The sequence below is a fragment of the Dipodomys spectabilis genome, unplaced genomic scaffold (assembly GCF_019054845.1).
Source record: "Dipodomys spectabilis isolate Male_0828 unplaced genomic scaffold, ASM1905484v1 ptg000647l, whole genome shotgun sequence".
Classification (NCBI taxonomy): domain Eukaryota; kingdom Metazoa; phylum Chordata; class Mammalia; order Rodentia; family Heteromyidae; genus Dipodomys; species Dipodomys spectabilis.
Genome location: NW_024871324.1, coordinates 95,298 through 107,771, shown reverse-complemented (window position 1 = coordinate 107,771; position 12,474 = coordinate 95,298). Strand labels below are relative to the sequence as shown.

Below are 12,474 nucleotides of genomic sequence, written 5' to 3'. Positions count from 1 at the left end.
CAACATCCAGAGTAGCTGGGATTACGGGCGTGAGTCACTGGTGCCTGACTAGCAACTGTACATTTTATGGAAGACAGTATTGGGTTTCAGCATACATCTGACATACATCATTCAAGAAAGGAACGTTTAACTCGCTTTGGGCCATGGATCTGATGTTGGAATGCAGAACAGAAAGAGAGAAGCCTGGAATGTTCCCTCTATCATTTTGGTTTCTTGGTAGTCACTTACCGAAACCCAGCCGCAAACTGAGAAGAAGAGGAAAAAAAAATAGCCTCAAAACCATAAAGATCATGTGCCAAAATCCAGGGAGGGGACTAAAATATAGACCTGAGGGCTAACCTCAATCTATTAAATATTTTCCAAAAAGCTTCATTATCAAACAACCCAGATAGCACGATCCATTTTCACGACCATGTACCCTATGGTCTGAGCACAGACCCTGCTTGAATTAGCATGAGGAGAAAAAGCACAATAATAAAAAGAAGAACAAAACTAAGAGGTTGAGACGCAGCAGTCTGAGTATACACAAGTCAAAAAAAAAAATAAATCTGAAAACAAAATGCAGGCAAGCAGAGCACTGCGCCTTTATGTAATGATTTTATGTGAAGAGACCAAGAAGAAAGAGTTTGACTTTCTCTCTTGATGTTTAACAAGCATACATCAACCTCTGTGTTCTAACTACTGGCTCTCTTGCTCTCTTGGCATTTATACAGGTAATAAAAGGCAAGGAATCATTTTACAGCACTGTCTTGGTAACATTTTGGCCCGACAATGTCCCATTTTTTTTTTTCTTTTTTGGTTGGTCATGGGACTTGAACTCAGGGCCTAGCGCTGTCCCTCTGCTCTTCAGCTCAAGGCTGGCGCTCTACCACTTGAGCCACAGCGCCACTTCTGGTTTTCTGATGGTTCATTAGAGATCAGAGTCTCATGGACTTTGCTGCCCTGGCTGGTTTTGAACTGGGATCCTCAGACCTCAACTTCCTGAGTAGCTGGGATGACAGGCGGGAGCCACTGGTGCCCGGCTCCTTCTGCTTTTTATCCTTCTGTTTCATACCAAATAGACGAAGAAAAAAAAAAAATACCAATACCTGTTTGTAAAGCCAGCCTCTCCTGACCACAGGGGCATTAGGGTTCCTTTTAATTGAATTTGATCTCTTCCCAAAATTGTGAACTTTTTTGGATGCCCGTGAAGTCTAAAGAGAAAACAGTAAGGAAGGCAAAGATGTTTACGATGACTCCTTTAAAATCAAGCTGTGTGGCTGTTCTTGTTTTTCTTTTTCCCAGACCTGGGGCTTGAACTCAGGGCCTGGGCGCTGCCCCTGAGCTTCTTTTGCTCAAGGCTAGAGCTCTACCGCTTGAGCCATAGCACCACTTCTGGCTTTCTTTATGCATGTGGTACCGAGGAACCGAACCCAGGGCTTCATGCATGCTAGGCGAGCACTCTACCACTGAGCCACCTGCCCAGCCTCTGGCCTAACCTTTCATTCCAGGTACTGGGCTTAAATGCAGCTCATGGCTGGAGCTCAACCACTTGGGCCGCTCCTCCAGGCCAGCTTTTGGTTGGTTGAACGGAGAGGATGTCTTAAGGACTTTTCTCCCAGGGCTGGTTTCAAACTGCCGTCCTCCAGATCGGAGCCGCCTGGGTAGCTATGATGACGGGCGTGAGCCACCGGCGCCCAGCTCCGCTGGGAGGTAAGTTCTAGGCTATTCACTTCCCATTCCCAAGTCCCTCTACACCAGTGACCTGCACATCCTGCCCCTCGGTGACATCACCCCAAATCAGAACTGCTCCAGACACTGCCCCCCCTCTCCCCGATCCTTGAACCCCTGAAGGCCTGGAATGCAGGGATCGGGGTGCAGCCCCAAGCCTCCCTCTCTTGGGGGAACCGCTCTGGATCCCGCCCGGCCCCGGCATCGGCTGGTGATGAAGAGGAAAGGCAACCATTTACCCTGCCGGCGGGGCTCATGGGGTGGGGCGCGTAGTCGGAGGCGGGGCTGTAGCTGGCTTCGTTGACCATGCTCACGGGCCGCTCCTTCTTGTCTTCTGCCGGCATGCTCCCAACTGCCCTAGAAACACAGCATGTCACAGGCTCCGCTGTGTTTTAGGGCCAACAAGGCGGGTGAACTACCTGAGCTGGGGGCCAGGGCCGCTGGCTCAGGCCTGTCATCCTAGCCACTCAGGAGGCTGAGATGGGAGGATCGTGGTTTGAAGCCAGCCTGGGCAGGAAAATCTGTGAAACATTTTTTTTTTTTTTTGCGAGTCCTGGGACTTGAACTCAGGACCTGGGCACTGTCCCTGAACTTTTTGCTCTAGGCTAGTGTTCTACCACTGGAGAAGAGCACCACGTCTGGCTTTTTCTGTGTGTGTGTGGTACTGGGGAATTGAACCCAGGGCTTCCTGCATGCTAGGCGAGCACTCTTCCACCTGAGCCACCTGCCCAGCTCTTTGTGAAACTCTTATTTCTGGTGAACCACCAAAAAAAAACCCAGGAAGTGGAGCTGGGGCTCCAGATGTAGAGCGCTAGCCTTGAGGGGAAAAAAAAGAAAAAAAAGCTCAGAGACAGTGTCCAGGGCCTGAGTTCAAGTCCCAGGACTGGCACAGACACACAGATTTAGTTTGTATTGGTCTTGGGACTTGAACTCAGGGCCTGGGCGCTGTCCCTCAGCTCTTCAGCTCAAGGCGGGTGCTCTACCACTTGAGCCACAGCATCACTTCTAGTTTTCTGGTGGTTCATTTGCGATTAGAGTCTCTCGGACTTTCCTGCCCAGGCTGGCCTTGAACTTGGATCCTCAGCTCTCAGCCTCCTGAGTAGCTGGGATGGCAGGTGTGAGCTACCAGCGTCTGGCTACAAATTCAGTTTTTTCCCACTGCACAGAGTGTGCACCTGACATCCTGGCCCGGCTGTCTGATACATGGTGCATACAGGAACCCCACAGCCACGTACCCACCCCCGTGCTGACAGCAGCTGGCCCTCGACCCGCCCTGTACTTACTGATCATTCACTACGAAGATACAGTTGTCTTGAGACGGCTGGCCTGTGACCGGGTGCTTGCAAGTCACTTTCCTTTCATTGTGACTGGAAAAAGCAAAGCGAAAGCACAGGTCAGTCTCCTTGCTATGAGCGAGGCTTCTTCCATACTTGGGCGCCAGACGCCCATTTCCTTTCTATACTAATGCCACAGAAGGGCAAAGCTGAGACTCAAGCGTGGCAGGGAGCGTGTGTGTCGAACACACACTTTGCTGGTGTGTCAATCAGGGTTGTTGTACACTCAAGAGTATTACCCTCCCCCCCAACAGAAATTACCCCTCTAATTCTCCCACCTTGGTATTTTGTGAACAGGGAGGAGTGGCCATTTTCCACTCAATAGGTGATGTGTCCCCGCCCCCTTTCTACCATTCTGTGGCCCAATTCTGGCACATCACCGAGACCAAATCCACCTATGGGGGACAAAGCTGGAGATACGTGCACACGGGAAAGGCGCCACGGAAGAGTGGGTAACGAAAGGCAAGTGGTAAGTTCCACACTCTCACGTGGCTTTTGTGCTCAAGGCTGGTGCTCTACCACTTGAGCCACAGCTCTGCCTGTGGTTTTCTGGTGGTTCGCCGAGATCAGAGGCTCACGGGCTTTCCTGCTGGGGCTGGCTTTGAACCTCGATCCTCAGCCCTCAGCCTCCCGAGTAGCTGGGCTGACAGACAGGCGTGAGCTACCAGGGCCTGGCTGAAATACATACTTTCTGGCTTGAGGATTGAGCAGTGAGATTAGGGTTCATAGAGTTCTTGGAATAAAAGGAAATAAAGCTTAAAAAAATCTACACCAAGATCTTCCACTAGGGCTCCCAAATATGTAATTTAGACATTGATACTCTATCATTATATATATATATATATATACATATATTTATATATTTTCCCTTTGCACTTGTAGATTATTAATTCTTCCACCAGACCACATAACGTAAAGCTGCCTGCTGGGCAGAGGGACCGTGTGCATTTTCCTTCTTTCCTTCCTTCTCTCTTGGGGTGGTAGTGAGGTTTGAACTCAGGGCCTCGGCGCTTGGGCCACGCCCCAGGCCCCAGTGCTGGGATTTCTGGGCTCGGTGGAGAAGGCGTTTGGCAGCACTGTGCGGTCTGCTCCCTGCAAGAGGAGGCATGCAACACCGGCTCCCTGGGAGACCAGAAGTTCAGTTCTTCCTTCCAGGTCCCGGCCTTCCCGACTGAACTGGCAGCTGCTCAGTCACTTCCCGTTCGTTTGAGAGAGGGTCTCACGCTTTTGCCCGGGGAATTTCCTTCCTGTCTCCCCTGAGGCTTGGCTTGCAGGCAGGGTCGGTGCTGCCTGGCTTGTTGTTTGAGGTAGGGTGTCTCTCACTTTTTTCCTAGATCCTCCAGTGGCTGGGATTACAGGAGTGAACCACAATGCCCGGCCTTTTGGTTTCGATGTGTCATTTGAGACAGGCTCTCAGGGGATAGCCCAGGCTGGTGTCAATGTTGTGACCCTCCTTCCTCCCTCTTCCCTGAGGCCAGGGATTACAGGTGGTCACTACCACACTCGGCTGGGAGATCGTGCCAGGAGGAAGCAGTCCCGAGGAAGGTATGAACGCCTTCATGAAGGATGGAAGGTCTTTGGCGAAATCCTCAGAAAGAGGCAGCAGAGACCAGATACTCTCTCCTGTCATCCTAGCTACTCGGGGCGGGGCTGGATCAGAGGACCGCAGCTCAGAGACTCCCATCTCTAATTAACCAGCAAAAAGCCAAGCTGGAGTTGTGGCTCAAGTATAAAGCTACAACCAAGAGAAAAAAAAAAAAAGTAGGCGAATGGGAGACTTGAGTTTGACCCCAAACCAAACTGTGGTCACCCTTGTAATGTTCTGAGCGTTGTGGGTCCATGCCTACATATGGGACACTGACCGCAGCACACAAGCAAGCGTGTGGTTAGGACAAAGTTGATTTTTCTTTCAAATTTAGCAAAGAGACTGAAATTGCTGGGAACCTAAGTGCCAGCTACAGCCCTTGGAGTGATATTACACCGTGGAACCGAGAGATTATTAAGTAGCGCTTCCTGCGTTGTCACTGGCTGAAATCATATCCATCAGGCAAAAAGAAAAAAGAAAAAAAAGGAGTGCTTCCCCAGAAGGATATGTTGGTTGGCTTTGATGAAACTCAGATGTGAACCTCAACTTATGTGATCTGCGATGACTCATGCATTTCCCCCTCAGGAAAGAGAAGAGGATTTAATTTAGTTTCAAGCAAACTGGGATTTATCTCAGCCCGGCTTGGCATCCAGCTGCTGTTTGGTTAGTTCTTCTGGCAACCCTGGTAGCAGGGCCAGGGCGCTGGGAGCCAGAGGTGGTCTTGGGGGGGTGGCTGGGATTCCAGGCAGGAGCGACAGGCGTGAGCCACCCACAGCAGACTGGAAAGGTATTTTTTTTTTTAAATATTTTTTTCACCAATAGAAATCACCTAGTAACCAGTGCGGCAGAGTGATATTGCCTTGCTGAGCATGCACGAGGCCCTGGGTTCAATTCCAGGCCTAGCACACACATGCATACAAAAGACACAAGTAACCGTCATACCCTAGTGAATCTCAAACAAGGAAAGTGATGGAGGTATAGAGACACTTCTGTAGGGGCCTGTGAGTTATGGAGTCCAAGGCTGATTGCAAAATTGCTATTCAATGTACGTTTCCAGATTGGTTTTTTAGAGAGAATGATTCTAATTTCTATTTGTCTTAGTAAAAAGGAGAAAAATATTTCTTTGGAATCTGGCTGTGACGGTGACTGTTTCAGTCATTTATTTTTCAACTAAACACACACACACACACACACACACACACTATGCTGGTATTGAAAATTGTGGCAGCAGCCGTGGCTCCCGCCTGTCATCCCAGCTACTCAGGAGGCTGAGAGCTGAGGATCGAGGTTCAAAGCCAGCCCAGGCAGGAAAAGTCGGTGAGACTCTGATCTCCAAGGAACCACCAGAAAACCAGAAGTGGTGCAGTGGCTCAAGTGGTAGAGCGCCAGCCTTGAGCTGAAGAGCTGAGGGACAGCGCCCGGGCCCAGAGTTCAAGCCCCATGACTGACACAAAGAAAAAAAGAAAATTGTGCCAGCAATTAAACCCAATGTTTTAGGAACAACACAGAATGCAGCAAAAGCTCCCTGCCTTTTTTGGGAAAGGGAATTCTTGGAGCCTTGGTAATCTGAGAAATAACCGAGTTAGCCACCCCAAAGGCTGTAATTGTTTTTCTCAACATGACAAGTATCTATTTCCTTTGCCCACTGGATGGGGAGTTAAATGCTTGCAGCCATTCTGGGCCCAAACAGGCCCAAACCGCCCTGAGTCACAGGCAGCATCTTCTTCCCGCTTAACCCTTTCTCTGCCATTCAGATCTGGTGGGCAAAAGTGAGCATTCACGGAGTGGGAGGATGTCACCCCAGTAACAGAGGGGGGGGGAAGGGGGGGCCCTGAATGCCATGCCCTGGACACTCAGCGTTTGCAGGCCTGCAATGGGTCCACTTTACCACCAGCACATTCATTCATTAAAGCTTAGGAGGCTGAGATTTGAGGATCGTGGTTTGAAGCCAGCCCGTGGCAGAAAACTCTCATCTCCAATGAACTAAAACTCCCCCCCCCAAAAAAAGCCAGAAGTGGCACACTGGAGCTCAACACTAGCCTTGAGCAAAATGAAGCTCAGGGACAGTGCCGAGGCCCAGAGTTCAAGCCCCAGGACCCACAAAGAAAATGTTTATGACCTTCATAATGCCACCAGACACACGCAGCAAGCAAGCGGGGCCGAGGATGAGCTGCTTCCCCCCCTTTTTTTCTTTATTTTGTGCCAGTTCTAGGGGCTTAAACTCAGGAACGACGTGCTGTCTCTGAGCTTCTTACGCTTAAAGGCTGGTGCTCTTCCACTTGAGCCTCCGCTCCACTTCCAGATTTTGGTGCTTAGTTAGAGATGAGTCTCAAGGACTTTTCTTCCTGGGTGGGGCTTTGTCTGTAACCTCGATCCTCAGATCCCAGCCTCCTGAGTAGCTGGGATGACAGGCCACTTTGCCTCCCACGAGATCATTTCCACCCTGACTCCACAGTGAGTTTCCCCCAGTGAGTCTCCTTCCATCGTCCTGTCCTCTGCCATCGTTTCCCTCTCTCAGTCAGCCGTTCCGATAGACGCTACCTCGCGTCTCCACCACAAATGGTAGAACAGATGTACAGCCAGCGATCGCTAGCAGCACCAATGCAAAGTCCACCTTGGCCCAACCCTAAAGAGCCTGAAGAAGGAGCTGGAGAATTCTCTGGCAAACCCAGAGCAGGGCCCAGGGACGGGCCCAGAGTTCCAACCATCAGCACTCACCCGCCGCTGTCTCCCGTGATCGGTTCGTGGCTCTGCACGGAGAATTTACCAATCATAAAAAGCTCTTGAAAATTAAAAAAAGAGCACGTACGCCAACAATTCCCCAGGAGAAACGCTTAGAAATGGAGCTTATGTAACTCAGGAAGCCACACAACCGAATTCACACCAGGCTGGGGGAAAACAAAATGTGCCTGCCACACTCAGCCGGGGTGTTAAGGACAGTTATATTTTGGAAGACTTGATACATTACACACAATGACTGAGGGAGTTGAGAGGGGCTGGGTGTGAACTCACTCCGGGAGGGCTGGGAGCCGACCCCAGCGATCGGCACCATGATTCAAAGTCATTTTCTGCCAGGTGTTCGAGGATCGTGCGACATTTTTGGTTGCCATTAGCAACCACTCTATGGGCGTGGCATGCAGGAAATCCAACCTCTTGTCTTAAATAGGCTTGATGCTTTTTTATGGGAGGGTGGGGAGGGGGTGCTGGTCCTGGGACTTGAACTCAGGGCCTGGGTGCTGTCCCTGAGCTTTCTTGCTAGCACTCAACCACTTAGCCTAAGGTCTATTTTAGCACCTTAAAGAGACTACTGAGTAAGCTATATGAAAATACGGTTGGCAAAAACTTAGGGTGGGAAATTTTATTTTATTTATTTTTTTTGGGTCTGGTTGTGGGGCTTGAACTCAGGGCCTGGGCGCTGTCCCTCAGCTCTTCAGCTCAAGGCTAGCGCTCTACCACTTGAGCCACAGCGCCACTTCCGGCTTTTTTCTTTTTTGCTTATGTGGTGCTGAGGAATCGAACCCAGGGCCTCAGGCATGCAAGGTAAGTGCTCTAACACTGATCCACCAAAAACAAATCAGAACCTCGGCTCAAAACAAGTGAATGCACAGAAAATTCCACTTGTCATTTAGAAGCAATAACATGGTGCATATACATACACACACACACACACACACATACATATATACATATACATATATACACACACATATATATGGAGATATATATATATATATATATATATATATATATATATATATAAATGACCAGGACTTCATGAATCAAGATGACAGTACTCCCTAACCAATGTTGGAAAATTATACATTTTCTTGTAATGAATATTAAATGGACATTTACTACACCCCTAGGAAGGAAACAAATGATAAATTAGAAAAAGCTAAGTTGGGCTGGGCAGGTGGCTCAGTGGTAGAGTTGCATGAGGCCCTGGGTTCAATTCCTCAGCACCACATCAGCAGAAAAAGCCAGAAGTGGCGCTGTGGCTCAAGTGGTAGAGCGCTAGCCTTGAGCTGAAGAGCTGAGGGACAGCGCCCGGGCCCAGAGTTCAAGCCCCATGACAAACAAAAAGAAAGAAAAGGAAAAAGCTAAGTTTAAGTACCATTTTCCCCCCTCCTAGACAGAGCGTTGGTGGGTAGCTTCGGCTGGCCTCAAATTCAGGAGTCCTCTTGCTGCTGCCTCTTTGTGCCGAGATTACAGGCATGCGCCACTATATCCAGCCAATTCTAACACATTCCACTTTGGAGATGTAAACCTGGTCACCACACACATTCTCTTCTCCTCTTCTTTGGTTTTGCCAGTTTGCTTACAGTACTGGGGACTGAACTCAGGATCTTTATCACTTCAGATACATTCCCAGAACCCTGATCATTTGACCAACCCCTTCTGAGTAGCTGGGATCACAGGCATATACCACCCTGGCTCAGCCCCAAAACACATGTTTTTTTTCTTTTGTCAGTTGTGGGATTTGAACTCTGGGCCTGGGTGCTGTCCCTGAGCTGTTCAGCTCAAGGCTAGCGCTCTACCCCTTGAACCACAGCGCTCCTTCTGGCCTTTTCTGCTTATGTGGTGCTGAGGAATCGAACCTGGGGCCTCATGCATGCAAGGCGAGCACTGTACCACTGAGCCCCCGAGGTAAGACTTAAAAGACTACGATGTGGTAGTGCAGTAAATGTTTTTATGTATTCGATCCCTGACCTAGGTGCTGGGAATGCAGCCTTCATAACATTCCTCCACACACAAATAAAACCACCACGGAGGAGTAATGGGATCGTAAAGGAAACACAGCGCTGGCGCTTCATCAAAGCGGCCGGCCTATGAAGGAGAGGGACAGGAATGCCACGTGGGCACAAACCCCAGACACTGAGCATGCGTGCTACGGGCTGGCCAGCCAAGCGACTGGACCTGAGCACTCTCCTCTGCTGTTCTAGTCCTGCTGTACCCCACATCCACTATGAAAAAAAGAGCACTTACTGTACTCGGAGCCCCTAAGGAATGAATGACTCAGGAATCTTTATGGCCCAATCCAGGGTCTCCTGGGCTCCGCCTGTCCCCAACTTCTTGTTTCTTCATGCGGCCAGCTGGAACTTCCTGTCTATTCCAGAACCTGAAGCCGCTCCTTGTCCCCGATTTCTGATGCCTCCAAAACATCATTGTCTCGGGCTACAGTCCCCTACCGCCCCCCCCCCCACCCCATCTCCGTTGATGGCTGAATTGGGAGTGTAGTGGGCCCCCCAAAACAATGGGAGGGGATGAGGAGGATCTACAGTCAGATGTGAAAAAAAGAGCGTGGACTTCAATAATCATGAGCTTTCTGCACACAGGACTGAACATCTTGAGGCTTGAGGCAAAAACCCCCAAATCGGATCTGGAAGTTGAAAATGTCACAACTTCAAGAGAAAACGTGGATCAAGTTAAAGGAAATGTCACGTTAAATAAAATGAACGGAAGAGCTCCCTTCTGCATTTCTCTGCTTCCAAATATGGAAGTACCATTGTACCTGGCTGCTGAACAGAAGGGAATTAGTTACACCCCAAATCTGTATTCTTACACAACCACAGAGACAAACCTGATTGTAGCTGGGCGCCAGTGGCGCATGCCTGTAATCCTAGCTACTCAGGAGGCTAAGATCTGGGGATGGAGGCGCAAAGCCAGCCTGAGCAGGAAAATCCTCTTATCGCCAATTCATCCCCCCAAAAGCCAGACGTGGAGCTGTGGCTCTGGTGGTTAAAAAAAAAAAAAAAAAAAAAAAAACCAGCCTTGAGCACAAACGCTCAGGGGCAGAGCCTAGGCCCTGAGTTCAAGCCCCAGGTCCGGCACCAACCCAACCCAACCCAACCCAAGAACACTTCCTTTCAATATTTAGGGTTTTGAAGATGTTCAGTAAGTCACATTCTGCATTTGCTTAGGAAAATTCAGTGGAATTTGATTTCTTACCAACTTTCCTAGTGTCTATTTCCCCCCCAGTTAGACTTAAGCAGGCTTTAGGTTGTGTAATAATAATAGAATAAAACTGCAATAATATTACTGATCCACACGAAATAGGAAAATTTCTGGGGGGAGGGGGAGAAGGGAACAGCTCTATCCAAAACCAAAGGCAAATCACACACACCACATACTCTTTCACGGGTACTTCCAAACCAAGTAAATCAAGGGACAAAGTGTAATTAGGAACCACGCGGTGATACCGGTTAATAAGAATAAAACTCACAGGTACATTTCCCCAGCAACCACAACCAATGGCAAATCAGTGTGTTTGATTTTTAACCTTTTGAAGTTCCTCAAGTTCTGCTCACATAGCACCTTCCTGTGAATAACTGTCCTTAAATCTGAGGTTCACAGAAATCCTGTCACCCGGACTCTTCAAGCTGAAGGAAGTAAAACAGTAACCGGCTGTTTCAAGAACACATCTGTTTAAAGCAAGAAATCAGGGGTGTTTTGAAGGGGCTTCTGTGAAGAAGTCATCATAGAATTCTCCAGAATAAGTTCAAAAGAGAGAGAGAGACAGAGGGACAGAGAGACAGAGACAGAGAGAAACAGAGAGAGATACAGAGAAAGACAGAGAATCGAGAATTTTAAACCAAAAATCTCTGGCTTTGAAGCAATTTGCTGACTACTATGGATTTATGTAGAGAACTCAAGGAGAAGACAGAGGACAAGCCAAAATAATTAATAAAATAATAATAATAATAGTAATAATAATAATAAGTTCAAGTCCCCTGAAGAGCCTAAGGAACCTTTCCCATAATGAAGATTTTTTTCTTACCATGCAAACGGCGACGGAGATGGTTTATACCCAGGCAAAGCAAAACTTGGCACTGGGGCTCCACAGGACTGCGGGCCCAGAAAGGACTTGGCTTGGGGCCGGAGCAGGGCGGGGCGGTACTCACCGGCCGGCTGCGGGCCCCAAGGCTGCAGGCATGGAAGGAGGTCGGGGCCCTTTGTGTGTCCGCCCCGCTGGCAGGGAGCGAGGAGGAGACTGACTGAGCCCCGGGGCTCAGGCTGGGGTGCCACCCCGGAGCTCCACACCCCCGGCTGACGTCACTGCAGCCACAGCCAGAGGCAGCCCCTCCCTCCAGAGGAGGGCCAGAGATCCGGGATGCTGCAGAGCACCAGGCTGACTCCTGGCTGCCTCAGAACAGAACGGCTTTCAAGCAATGGCTATTTCCTGTTCAACATGCATGCTTACCCAATGATACAGTGACTGTCTGCAGAACGCTGGTTTGGAGGTTTGAACCAGTACCAAGGGGGTATTGCTTGGTATAGCCCGGCTTTTCAACACCCAGACATGGTAAGTAACGGTGGTCAGCATATACTGAGCCTTTAAGCCTTAGCAGGGGAAGTTTCCTGAGGCTTGAATTCAGGGCCTGGCCGCACTATCCCTGAGCTTCTTTTGCCCAAAGTTAAGCACTTGAGCCACAGCTCCATTTCTGGCTTTTGCTGACTAGTTTATTGGAAATAAGAGTCTCGTGGACTTTTCTGCCCGGGCTGGCTTTGAACTGCGATCCTCAGATCTCAGCCTCCTGAGTAGCTGGGATGACAGGCGGGAGCCACCGGTGCCCAGCCCTCAATTTTCTGATGTAGGAAGATGATTATTTAATCCTCATGAGATTTTTCTTTTCCCCTGAGAATTACAGGAGAAAAACTAGGTAATTAGAAGAGTACTTGCTGCCTAATCATTTAATTAAATATGGAGTCATATTTAATACCTATTTCTTCTACTGTCATGGTCTCTGGTCAAAATAGTGCTTCTTAATACGTCGGAGCAGGCAAATAACTTCACAAATCCACTGTCAACATCTTGTTAGAATATTAATATCTCTGAGATGTCAC

At 49.1% G+C, this 12,474-nt stretch overlaps 1 protein-coding gene across 5 annotated transcripts in view; it reads right to left on the bottom strand.

Annotated features, from left to right (window-relative positions):
• The window catches only part of Plekha5 (pleckstrin homology domain containing A5), a 95,154-nt gene that overhangs the window by 37,018 nt on the left and 45,662 nt on the right, over positions 1 to 12,474 (bottom strand). For all 5 annotated transcript variants that reach the window (XM_042671601.1, XM_042671597.1, XM_042671598.1 and 2 more), the window contains exons 4-6: positions 2,994 to 3,077; positions 1,950 to 2,067; positions 1,089 to 1,193 (exon numbers count right to left, since the gene is read on the bottom strand). In XM_042671601.1, coding sequence (XP_042527535.1) covers positions 1,089 to 1,193; positions 1,950 to 2,067; positions 2,994 to 3,077 — 307 coding nt within the window. The remainder of the gene's footprint in view (positions 1 to 1,088; positions 1,194 to 1,949; positions 2,068 to 2,993; positions 3,078 to 12,474) is intronic.